The following is a 12,648-nucleotide window of genomic DNA, read 5'->3' on the forward strand; positions in this document are numbered from 1 at the left end:
GTCGTCGTTCGAAAAACGACATTTTTCGCCCTTGTATCGAAAACTACTATTTTTCTTTACCTCGGTAGGTCATTTTTTATCATTATTATTGAGCTAGAGAGAGCAATACGACTTCTCACTAAGGAAATGGAGTAAATAATGGAGAAGTCATTCTCCGGTTAGGAGTAAGGAAATTTAAATTAAAAAAAAAATATGTATGTTGCGAAGCTGACACCTGACACTATGTCTTTTGTCTTTACTTTATACATATTTAGATTCTGTCTGATATTTAGAAGTCTGCATGCACAATTTGAGATCAAGATGTTTACTGTTACTATCGCTTCCACAACAACAGGATTATTCCCATCTATACGCAACGGATTTTTGCATTCGAAACCACGAGATATTAGCAACTTTTCAATCTCTACTGCTTACATGCAATATTGAACTAGGCCGCGGCTACGTATCTTTGCATACAAGGTAGAGACGTGGGGGGCCAAATAAATGTCTAGCAGGAGTCTGCCCCTCATCCTGTCGAGAAGTTGCTTGCAGGCAGGGAACCGCGATTGGTAGAAGTTTAAGATTGCCTCGCGTATAGGGGGTTCATCCTCCAGAATTTCCCTGAAATCTGCAGGCAAACAATCAGCAGATGGTTCTCTTGGTCTTGTCCAAGAACTTACTGGTGTTGATGATTACGAAATAATGCAGTTCTGATCGGTTGAAAGTGGCCAAAGCGCACAAACCTCCATAAATGGCCACATCGCCAGGCGACACGATATCAGAAAATTCGCAACAATCCCAACAAGTCTATAATGATCAATATATAATATTAATACTGCACAATCAGTTTGATTGTTACAAGTCGAAGACAAACCTGCAAGAAACTGTGGGCAGCCGCCTTGAAATTTTTGGTAGAGAGCTGGGCTACACCAGCGGCACATTTCAGAAGGGTGAAAATCTTTTCATCTTTCATTAACTCCTCTCTAAAACCTTCAAATGCATTGCAATTAAAAAGGGTTGGAGGCATAATGTCGACCTCTACCTGGAGTTTGCTCAGTTTTGGTCACATAGCTGAGAACACGCGACCAATCTTGCTGGAAGACCGCTATATTGATCAGATTCTGATTCGTGCTAATAACCTGCTTGGCGTTCACGCAATAGTCTTGAGCTTTTAAAAACCATTTTAGGGCATTGCAAATGTTCCCTATTTGCATATAATGCTCGGCTAACTCATTATGAATCCTAAAAGTACGAAGTATTATTAGTTAAAGCAGACTATTGCACAAAGTCCTGGTAAGTTTTTCTTTAGTTTGACTTTTGAAAACTTTTTCTTTCGTTATAAGCTGCATGTTATGTCATGTCTGCAAGACTTTATTACCTACTGTGCACTATAAGACGAATTTTCCGAGGTACTAATGCTTTGTAAATGCTAACGTTTTTAAAATCAAATCAAATTAGTTTCAACCAACCTGTAGATACACGCCTTGACCCCGGTTTTTTCGTAGAACCTCAAAGAATTTTCCATTCGCGCTATCGTCGAAGCAGACTTCTCCTGCTGCTCTTTAATCCTCTTAGTGTCCAAAGGTGGGAGTTCGTACTGCAGGCGCTTTGCATTGGTTATCTCAACGGCCAGTCTGTGATGGAAAAACTGTCAAATACATTTCAGTTCCGCATTTTCCATTGCCTATTTTCAACACCCCAAACCTGATACACGAAGGGCGCTCGGCTAGTGACGAAAACGGCATGTTCTAGGATTTCCAGTCGCAAAGGCGGGCAACAATCCGCAATGTAAGCGAGCCGTTGATACAAGGCTGTGTTCAGGTAATTGTACACGTAATCATCCAAGATCGTTGAGGGGTTCTCTACCACGTAGAAGGTGCCTTCGTCGTTGTCGTCATTATCGTTAGCTGGCCTGTCCATTTGCACGTCCTCCTGCACAGCATCCTGAAAAAAATTTTCAGGAGAATAAGTTGAAAACTAGTCGTCCTTTGAACTGCAAAAAATCATGTGAATTCAACACCAACAGAGGCATACTTTCACAGATCTTCGTGTAAATTAAGTTAATCATTTATGTTCGCGAACAAAGATTATACTGGAAAATCGGGTTTTTGTCGTTTTCTTTTTTCGGTTAGCTTGAGGTATGCCAAAAAGTGTAAAATACCAAAGTTTTATATTCTTCATTTCACCATGTATAAATTTCATTATTCCTTCAAGTTTGAACCTCAACAATATTTGCACTGCCCTATTGCACATACGTCTCCCTTGGGTCTATGTATATTAGGTTCTCTAAAGAATTAACTTTACTTTCAACTCTGTACTTGTATTGAACAGAAATGACTATCGGCGCTCAACTTTTTCTGGCTGTTTAACAAGCAAGCAATTGAAAGACCGGTTTCGGACCTACTAGTTCTCCCCAGCTCAATAACTCATCTAAAAGTCTGCACTTATTCTCCAAAAAAATGGCTTCATGAAACAGCTTTAACGGATTTTAAATGAAGCCTTATTCAACTCCACATTTAAACGTAATTAAAAAGTACAACTAGAATTACTTACGCAGGATTGATTGTCATTAACAAAATCTTTCGAATTACCATTCATAATAATCTCGATTCAATTTTGCACAATCCTCGTACTGAACCCGACCTACATCTGCATGTAGAGAGAACTGAAAGAGTTCCTTAAACTGAATCGACGAGCACATGAAAAACTGTGTGTTTACAATAAAATGCATTTTTTTGATTCAAAGCTGGGCGAAAAAACCGCTAGTTAGTGAATACTGAAATTCGTCTACCGAAGGAAGGCTACCACTAGTTTGACTAGAATTTGCACTATTTATTACGGACCTGTACAGTAACTGGATGCTGTAATCATAGCCATAGCAATACAGGGTGTTCCGTGAGCACGTGATCAAAAGGGCAAGAGGCATTCTTTGGCTCAAAAGAAGACCATACGACCTCACTTTTATTAAGAAAAAAATGTGCATCTCCTCTGCTATTCATTGTCAAAAATTTGAGTTTGTTTCCATGTAAGACTCAGGTTTTGATGAAGCAAATGAGTTCATCTGCTTTGGGCACGTGAGGAATTCTTGAGTGTCTTGGTACAAAAATTACCAGAAGTTTTTGTTTGGTTGAAATCAACTGATTTTTTTTTGAGTTGATGCACTAATTGTCTAGGAACATTTTGGGGGTCTTTCTAAAATCCTGTAGCATTTATAGCTTTTGCGCAAAACAATTATAGAAGTTTCCTTGCTAAATAACATTTTAAGACATTAACTGCAAAGGTACCAGTAAACGGTAATTTTATTTTATAATAAATTAATTATCAAGCTTGTGCAAAAATCAATGCTTGTGCAGAAGCGAGTTTTTAGCAAAATATAGCCCTGGCGTAGGCAAATCTACAAAAAGTTTCACTAAAAATCAATTTGAGCACTTTACTATATTACAAAAAACTAAATTTAGGTTTTGTTAAAAGTCTACCTAAAATTGTCACTTGACAAGAGAACAGAAATATTCTTTGCTCAAAAAGTATGGATGCTACAAGATTTTACAGAGAGGACAAAAATGACAGAAAAGGATTAGTGCCTCAACGCAAAAAAAAATCAATTGATTCCAGCTTCCAAATAAAAAGTTCTGTTAGTTTTAGCCCCGAGATACTGAAGAATTCCTGGCTTGCCCAAAGCGAATGAACTCGGTTGCTTCATCAAAACACGAATCTTAACAAGGAACAAATTCACAACGATTTATCTAGAGAGTATATTTTATATTTATCTAGTGTTTTGAGTGAAAGCGTTTACCAGACATGCAACAGCGTCCCATTAGTTATGGATTGAAAGTTGTGTTCTTTTGAAGCATTGGGATTTTCCTCCGACCATATTTTGACAATAGCGCTAATTCCATCGGGTAAACTAAGCTTCGTCCGTAAATAAAATGCATTTAAGCAATCGTGTTTTTCGCGAATCCATTGACAAAATCCAGAACATCTTCACTTTCCAAATCGAGCTCGAAACAGTTTGAAACGTTTGGCTGTTGCGAATTTTTTGATATTCAAAACGCTGTCGATCTTACGAGGCATTTAGACAATCCCATAAAGTTAATTAAATTAAATAACTGATTTAAAAAAATGTCCATGTCTGAACAAATGTGTTTCTTTTTCAGAGATTTACACAATTCCTAGCATCAAGCAACAGTACATTTCAACTGAGCAATTTCCTAGACAAAAGTGGCCTTCCAGGTGGGTTTCTGCATTATTAATTATAATTTTAATTGTTATGTACACCCACAGCAAGTAATGAGTAATGTTAAGCAAACTTATTGATAATTGTCTAAAATACTTTTATGTTTATGCTCAGGAATCCTTAATTCAAAGACTGGTAAGTGGTGTGTGTTTGCATGCTTGAATTTTTCATTTTAGCGATTAGAATAATCTCTTAGTTTTCTAATTATGCCGCAATGTGTTACACGTAAAAATGGGTTTAAAAAATACGCGAAACCAGTGAATACTTATTATTTTAGAATACTTTTTGGATATATAGTGATAGTGAAAAAATTAAGTGATATTGACGATGATTGAAATCTGGCAAAGTACATACTTTTTGGTGTTTTTGCACTTATGTTTTTGTAGTATGGCTTTTATGGTAGAGGCGATACGTTTTTTTAATCAGTTATTGGGACGATTAAAAAACTTTTTGCCCTTGTGTCGAAAATGACTATTTCTACACGTACAGATTTTTTATGGGTAGAAAACTTAGTGCCAGCTGGGGATAGCGTTTAGTCGAGTGATGCATAACACTGTCGAATTATGAATGCAAATAATTTGAAATATATTTTTAAAACCTGGTATCAGTAATTTAGATTTGGTGTATTTTAGGTTACGACATGTCCCCATTCATAAGAAGATACGCCAGATATTTAAATGAGAAGGCTTTATCCTATCGATCTGTGGCCTTTGACTTCTGCAAAGTGAAACGAGGGTAAGCAACCATCACGATCATTTATAATTGTTTGAGCAATTAATTACATAAACTGATTCGATAATTGTTCTGTTCTTTTAGCAAGGAAGATGGTGTTATGCGCACGATGAATCCGGACAAGCTACTCAAAACGATCCCCGTCCTCCAAAGCCAACTGGGTGCATTATTGGATTTCGACTGTACTGCCAATGACTTAAGCAATGGTATCATAAATATGTGTTTTATGCTGCTTTTTAGGGATCTTATAAGACTGTTTGCCTGCTACAATGATGCCATTATTAATTTATTAGGTAAGGCAACAGGCACATTTTTATCGCAATTGATAAAGGTACTTACTTGGATCAAAATGCATTGTTCTAGATCGAATGCGTTGATTGGACGCCTTTTTTAGCACGCCATCAAATTTAATTATGTTTCTACGAATTATTCTTATCGATTATTGAAAATTGTCATTGTACTCAAATTATTTTTTAGATTTAGTAGCTCAACAGTTTTTTGCGAGTACTGTTTTAATATGAAAAATTTTCATCTGCGGCCAATCAAGCATGGGACCATTTCAAAATATTACGTATCAATAAAACTGAAAGTCGATTGCGGACTTATTTAAAAATCTTCTTCCTTCCAGAAAAGTACTTTGATATGAACAAGAAGCAATGCAAAGAAGCCCTTGATATATACAAGAAGTTCCTCGTACGAATGGACAGCGTTTCTGAATTTTTAAAAGTTGCAGAAGTATGTCCACGCCGTCCATATAAGCTTGAGTATTGATCAGATGTGACATTTTCTTTTGTAGAATGTTGGCATAGATAAAGGTGACATTCCAGACCTTACAAAGGCCCCAAATAGTCTACTTGACGCTCTAGAACAGCACTACAATCATATGGAAGGGAAAAAAGCTTCTGCAAGTTCAAGTGCAACAAGGTAAGCAAGAGCACACGATTATTAGACACAATCTCGTCAAGACGTCGTGACTTTTTTAGCAACAATAATCAAAAGAGTGTTAAGTCTGGAGTGTCCGTATTAAACTCCACAAGCAATGCATTTGGAACCATTGCCTCCAGTGGCAGATTAGACGCAGTGAACGGCATTGATGAGAATCTTAAGCTTAAGGTTCTAGCTGAAGAGGAAGCAGCCATGAACCAATTCAAGGCAAGTTACCTCTAATAGAGTTTTTGGAGTGACTAATAGCTGTTGTGTATGCAGTCAAAAATTTCCCCGGGATCTACCGCCAATAATCCGTTCCTGAGTAGTTCATCATCTTCGGCAACAGTCTCCAATCAGTCCACTCCGGCCGTGGATCTGTTTACCACTGAAGCTCCAACTGCATCTATCAAAGCCTCCGATGACTTACTGCAACTCTCAAATCCGTTTGTCGATCCATTCAATCAACCCGCTCCAGCTTCAAACAACTTTTCCATGCAGCAACAGCTGACGAGTGCATGGGTGGTGAATGGCAATGGTGAGGCTTAAAACTTTCGAGTCATTCTTACAGGCAAAACAGGCTAATTAATTTTGCAGGGTACGACGTTCAACCGACAAGGACCAATCCGATAGTTTCAAACGGGGGCTTTGTGAGCGAAAACAGTTTTGCTTCAGTTTTTGGTAACACGGGAGCATCAGGTCAGTGTTCGAGGGTTCGTTTTTTTTAAGAACGATGCCCTAAACGGTTTTATTATGGTTGTTTATATCCACGGCTGAGGGGAATAACCGGTTCTATCGGGAACGTTTTTATTTTCTCTACATTTATAGTGGCAGCTCTGTACGATTTTAATATACGATTTCGGACAAATTTTGTAAAAAAAAATTAAATTGTCTCTAAGATGTCATTTGTCCTATACATACGCAATTTTTCAAAATTATTGAAATTGTTGAAACATTTTGAAAAATGTTGATTATTTTTGGTAGGTACGAATACCACGTAGGGTCGAAATACTAAAAAAAAATGAAAACTCAATACTTACTAACAATGCTGTTATATATTATATTTCGACACCTACCAAAAATAATAAACATTTTTCAAAATATTTCTACAGTTTCAATACCTAATTGGGAAAAATTGCGAATGTATAGGACTTCAATTTTTTTCCACAGTTTTTAGTGTCGTATATTTAACAGGAATTGTATATTAATACCGCACAGGGCTGCCACTACAAATTTGGGAAAAATAAAAAGGCCGCTTACTCCTCTTAGCCCCCGATATGCAACTGGGTCTTCCCAAGTAGCAATTTTTTTGCATTAGTTAACTAGTGTACGATATAAACCGAGAAATAAAGCCTTCGACTCTGTTACCTTCCAATACATAAAAAGTGTCGACGCGTTGTATTGACGCGGCAAGCGTATCGGTGTCGCTGTGTAGACACTTGAAAATCCACTGTTATCCTGGCCTACTGCAACCAAACTAATCAAAAATTTTTAGTCTTGAATTCCTTCAACCACGAAAATGTGTGTTAACAGTGGAACTAGTTAAGAAGTTTATTGAAATAAGCATACAATTAATTTGAGTTTCCACGTTGTTGTAGTTGAAAAATTATATGCTGCTAAGAYTTGTTTTGCACGAAGAAATAGTTAAAACTGATTTCAAGTTGAATCGAAGTCTTGTTTTTATGTTTATGAAATTATCGTTAAAATTGTTACTTGGGTCGAGAGTGAACCAAATTATTGGCGCATGATTAGCGGTGCACAGCACTCATTTTCTGGCACATCCATCATCATTTTGCAATTTAACTCGACAATTATTCGTTTTGGCTATTTATTTTTTTAAATTTTACTATATTCACTAACAGTTGTCTGTTTCGTCTGCAAGCTGCCGATGAAACCCTCCCCATTTCGTACAATCCGTTCCTAAATGAAGATAAGAATCCTCCCCTCCTTGACCTGGAATCCCCAACCAAACCGGAAAGAACACATTTTCAAAACGTCATTGATTTCTTTCAAGAAAAGTGCGTTGTCTCGGATTTAGTTGGTAACGTTGGCCATGAAAATGTCTGATCTTTTACCGACACACATTTAAACAGCATTAGTTTGAAAATTCTGATTTTACTTTTAAGAGGTCAAAGTCACCTTTTCAGCACGATGTTTTTCCTGCCCTTCTTTTCTCCATGTAGCAATATCAAGCAATATACAGGTGATTTTCACTACTAATTTTCCATTTTTTCTTGTATGAGCATGCGAACTCACTATTTCAAACATAAGATGGTGACTACTGAATGTTTTTTTGAGTTGGTTAATTAACTTCTCCCTCTCTATTTCGTGGTAGAAGACAAAAGATCTGCTTGTTTACTTACGCTTAAATTTCTGTAAACAGCCAATCATAGCTTTGTATTCATCGACTTTTGAACACTAATAAGGCTACCGCCCTGGGCTTCAAAACACCGCAGAAATGGATCATCTAAAACTACCTATTATTCAAAGATTGAATTAGATTAAAAAAAACTCCTGGAAGCGACCAGAAGAAATAATCATAATCCAAATAATTAACTTATGAATGAGGGAAGAATTCAATCTGGCAAAATGTTAGGAGAAAGTGCAGCAACGTCAATTCAATTTGCAATAATAGATAATAGAAAATTTCTTCTGAAAAGTCACTATAACGTTGTTGACTTAAACGTTTGCTATACCACACATGACTGACTGCGACAAACTCCAAAATCTTACAGAAGTTGATATATGAATAGAAGTTGTATCACTGATGATTTTTTTAATTTTCGCCCATACAAACGCATTACATTCAATTGTGCTGTGTGTAATAGAGTACTTTTCTCCCCATTTGAATGTGGATGTAAAATATGAAAATTAGATAATTACGGGCGCAACAACCATATCTTGCATGTTTAGTAGCAGTAGTAAAGCAGAACAAACATCTTTGCTTGTTGCTTCAAGTTTTTTATGCTGATTATTACATCTCAGTGAGAACCACTGAAAAATGTCATATCAAATCGCAGGAAACTTTGATGCCCTTGGCGGAGTTCTTCAGCCGATCAACAACAACGGGCAAATTACGAATGGCACTCCACTCACTAATAGCACGCCTGCCGATGGTAGTCAGCAAGCGCCAAATGGGGGCTTACTAACAGGAGACCTTGAATCCAGTTTGGCGTCCCTCGCTGAGAACCTTACCATCAATGACCGGAAGCAAACCATTAAGTAAGACCTGTTCCTAGCAAATGGGAAAATTTTATCTAATGCTGACTTTTAGGGGTGTACAGTGGAACTCCAGTAAAAACAGTTCCAAGCCCAGTTGGACGCCTCAACCGATGTCCGCAACCACTGGGGCGGGGTACAAGCCTATGAACCAACAGTTGAACAACGCCCCATTTGGCACATTATTCACTCCTGCCGCCCCTACCGCAACGCCGATTGTGGCACCCATGTTGAGTCAGCCGATTTTTCCACAATTGCCTCAAATGGTACGTATATCTGAAGTCTATGTAGTCAGAACGGGCAGTGCACTCTCAATGTATAAAGCCCCGTTTAGTGCTATTAAAAATTCATTCCTGCCGTACCAGAAAAGCTRACGATTTGCCCGGTTTGCGCCTCATAGAGACAATTCGCCTCTTCAAGTCCAAAGAGTTTCAAAATTGCGCCCTTTTCAGGGCTTTTCCCGCAATTTTTTAAATTGAACCTAAATTTAAGCGCGGTTTTGTCGAGCGCCGATTTAAAAATTCATTCCTGCCGAACCAAAAAAGCTGGAGATTTGCCCGTTTTTGCACCTGATAGAGACAAATCGGCTCTACAAATCCCGAGAATTTCACAATTGCCCTATTTTCAGGGATTTTCCGGCAATTTTTTACATTCAACMTAAATTTATGCGCAGTTTTGCCAAGCGCCAATTTAAAAAAAATTCCTGCCGAACCGAGCGAGCTGTAGGTCTGCTTGACTTTGCACTTGATAGAGTAAAATCGACTCTATGARTCCTAAGAGTTTCAAAATTGCGCCGTTTTCAGATCTTTTTTCGCAACTATTTAAATCCAACCAAAAATGTATACGCGGATTTGTCAAGCTCCGWTTTAAAAATTAATTCCTGCCGCACCAAAGAAGCTGAAAATGTTCTCGGTTTTGCAATTGAAAGAGAAATACCGATTTTGTGCAATCCTGCAAGTTTGAACGGCTTGGCCTTTTGCAAAATTCTGCMACATTTTTTTAAATTTCATCGATTTCTACGCCCGGTTATGTCAATAACTGGAAAACTCACTCTATACACCACAGAACTTTCAAAGTTTCACCACTYTCAGGCACTTTTCAKTAGAAATTTGAAAACCTCCACTAGTTCACCTAGACTAACAAACATATATTAAATCACAACACTCAAGGCTTATTAATCGGTCAATACATTTCTTCGCTTGATTCCAAGTGGGTATCAGTTYAAGTTTGAACACTTCTTATGTTTTTGACGAGGCCAATTATTTTATTACCTCCTACTTTTTTCAGGGTATGAAATCAATTGCCCCAATGATTACTCCGCTAAGTCCTATGGGTTCGATGAGTACAATTTCACAACAGCCCAATTCTATGGGAGCGCAACAACAGCAGCTGCTCTTCCATTGATGATAGTTTGCAGGTGACACCACTATTTGTTATTAGATGTTTGTAAATATTTTGTTATATAAAGTAATGCCTAAACATCTATACCGAAATCTTGTCCTCTTGAATGATGTCAATTGAAGTGATACGCAGAAATTACCAGGCGACCACACAACATTGTTATATTATCCATCGAACATCTAAGCTATTACGAACCGGTGTGCAAATTTATAGGTGAAGTTTAAAGCCTCTAAAATATATTAATATTCCAATAAGATAGAAAAGTTTCTTCAGCATTTAACTGTTTGCACCGTGGATCAACGTTTGCGCTACCGATGAAATAATGATAATTAAGCTACCTAGTTTCACCAGAGGCTGTTTTAATCTTCTTGGCATATTAATATACGCGTTAACTTTTATATCAATTTTGTGATACGAAGAAGTAAAAAAATCATGGTTACATAAGAAATTTTTGCATTGTGATATGGTTTTAAATCTTTGAAAAGTGTTTTATAATTTGTAGTTTAGATCGTATTGAATCAAATACTTAACTTATTACGCATCCATGCAAACGTGAGTATTTTTATAAGACCAACTTGTTCTAGTTTCTAATGGTTAAAAGGTTTACATGTGCCCAACAAAAATATATTTTTACTACTACTTTTGTAGGGGAACGAATAAGGTATATTATTATGTATGCCGTTTTAAATACTGTATACACTAAACATCATCATCATTGTGAAATAAAAATATTCTAAATGGACTCCCGGACAATAAATTCTAACAGGTCCACACATTATGTTTGAATCTTTCAGATATACAATCTATATTAAATATTTATGTGTCCAAATTAGGCATTGTTAGCTAAGATAATTTAGTATACCTTTAGAAGAACGTAAAATAAGTCCCGGCACTAAGCCAAAGTAAGAAGGCGTTTACTGACATTTAGATGTTTCGTACACTCTAAAGGTATGCAAACACCGCATCAAAATGTTTATAAATTGCCATATTAACGATATGTTGTAACTTTTTTAAGCTGTTTTGGCACCAGACTGTTTGGATCGATTTTGGCAATAATACGTGATTGGTTCAAAAGGTATGGCTTTCAAGATATTTAAATACACTGATGTATCTACCTATTCTAAGATATTTAAATCCATCTTCTTTTAGTAGCGCTTTTTGTATAGAGGAACTCGTTATTTAAATGTACATTATAACATTGCAATTGAATTGTTTTAATTAAATTTCCCTAACAGTGAGCTGTAATCAGAAAGCCAAGTTCCTATTTTACCTCAAATCATTTCCCTGAATCTGCATGCTACTACAAGTACGAATTCAAAAGAAGAAAGTCTCCCAGAACGCCTCAGAAACTGATTTCCACACGCTGAGTGGAACTCGGTCGAAACAATCATCGACTTTCGTTTTGTTGGTTTGATTGCACGCACTCACACGCGGTACGTTGCAGCGCTATTCCAACGCTTCTCTTCGGTCACCGGTCGCCGATTGCAAGCTGCGCGAATTTCTTTCTCAAAATATTCTCAAAAACCCAGTCATATCGCCATATAAACCCGAAATGTGACTTTTAGTCAACCACGATAGTGTCTTCGGTCGTTTTAAGGAAAAATCCTGGTCAGCAGAGCGCTTTTAGCAGGAAAACCCGATTTTCCAGTCGCTCTGTGACGTTTGGAGTCAAATTGGTTGGGAACATCGACTAGACGGACTAACTCCATGTTGCCATGAGTCTTCAGGAGAATTGGCTGAGTCGTAAGGGTGAGTGCACATTTTTGCCATTTTCTCATTGAATGCAATCTTAGGGTGCCAATAATTTTGAATAAACTCTTGCTTTCTGTGTGATGTCTCGCAATGCTCTGGCACGGTTGCCAAGATAGGTGCGAGCTGCGCTTTCATTTTGGGCGCGTCAGGCAGATGCGGTGTTGCTTTCCTACCTAATAAATTTAATTAAATTTAGCGATCGACATTATTTTTATATGGTTTGGTGGTCAATTTTAAACTTTCAAGTTAATTAAAAATCAATTACTTTTGCGTACTGAGAAGAACAAAATATAGTATTTCCGCCTTAAAACGTACCGCCTCCTTAATTGCTCTCTTCTGTGTAGTTCCTTATATTTTACATTATCCCTATTTCTGCGTTGTCTTTTTTTGAAGTGATAACTTTTTAT

The 12,648-nt window shown here is 37.2% G+C and overlaps 2 protein-coding genes across 4 annotated transcripts in view; one reads left to right on the forward strand and one right to left on the reverse strand.

Annotated features, from left to right (window-relative positions):
* Window positions 1–2,650, reverse strand: part of LOC109541817 (COP9 signalosome complex subunit 1) — a 5,041-nt gene extending 2,391 nt beyond the window's left edge. The window contains exons 1-7 of the mRNA XM_019910793.2: window positions 2,533–2,650; window positions 1,684–1,923; window positions 1,449–1,627; window positions 1,022–1,221; window positions 854–969; window positions 660–786; window positions 415–607 (exon numbers count right to left, since the gene is read on the reverse strand). Of these exons, the coding sequence (XP_019766352.1) occupies window positions 415–607; window positions 660–786; window positions 854–969; window positions 1,022–1,221; window positions 1,449–1,627; window positions 1,684–1,923; window positions 2,533–2,577 (1,100 nt within the window). The 5' untranslated portion in view covers window positions 2,578–2,650. The remainder of the gene's footprint in view (window positions 1–414; window positions 608–659; window positions 787–853; window positions 970–1,021; window positions 1,222–1,448; window positions 1,628–1,683; window positions 1,924–2,532) is intronic.
* LOC109541816 (phosphatidylinositol-binding clathrin assembly protein LAP) overlaps window positions 1–11,698 on the forward strand; it is a 26,075-nt gene extending 14,377 nt beyond the window's left edge. The window contains exons 3-14 of one of the 3 annotated variants that reach the window (XM_019910790.2): window positions 4,134–4,209; window positions 4,328–4,348; window positions 4,846–4,948; window positions 5,030–5,238; window positions 5,574–5,680; window positions 5,742–5,869; window positions 5,929–6,097; window positions 6,152–6,407; window positions 6,467–6,568; window positions 8,890–9,091; window positions 9,144–9,354; window positions 10,376–11,698. In XM_019910790.2, the coding sequence (XP_019766349.2) occupies window positions 4,134–4,209; window positions 4,328–4,348; window positions 4,846–4,948; window positions 5,030–5,238; window positions 5,574–5,680; window positions 5,742–5,869; window positions 5,929–6,097; window positions 6,152–6,407; window positions 6,467–6,568; window positions 8,890–9,091; window positions 9,144–9,354; window positions 10,376–10,492 (1,701 nt within the window). In that variant the 3' untranslated portion in view covers window positions 10,493–11,698. Of the gene's footprint in view, window positions 1–4,133; window positions 4,210–4,327; window positions 4,349–4,845; window positions 4,949–5,029; window positions 5,239–5,573; window positions 5,681–5,741; window positions 5,870–5,928; window positions 6,098–6,151; window positions 6,408–6,466; window positions 6,569–7,751; window positions 8,090–8,889; window positions 9,092–9,143; window positions 9,355–10,375 lie in introns of those variants that run through there. The other 2 variants (XM_019910791.2, XM_048669755.1) reach the window with 2 other exon arrangements.
* The last annotated feature ends 950 nt before the right edge of the window (window positions 11,699–12,648 follow it).

The sequence above is a fragment of the Dendroctonus ponderosae genome, unplaced genomic scaffold (genome assembly GCF_020466585.1).
Source record: "Dendroctonus ponderosae isolate FM_Combo_2020 unplaced genomic scaffold, Dpon_F_20191213v2 Dpon_F_20191213_9, whole genome shotgun sequence".
NCBI lineage: Eukaryota > Metazoa > Arthropoda > Insecta > Coleoptera > Curculionidae > Dendroctonus > Dendroctonus ponderosae.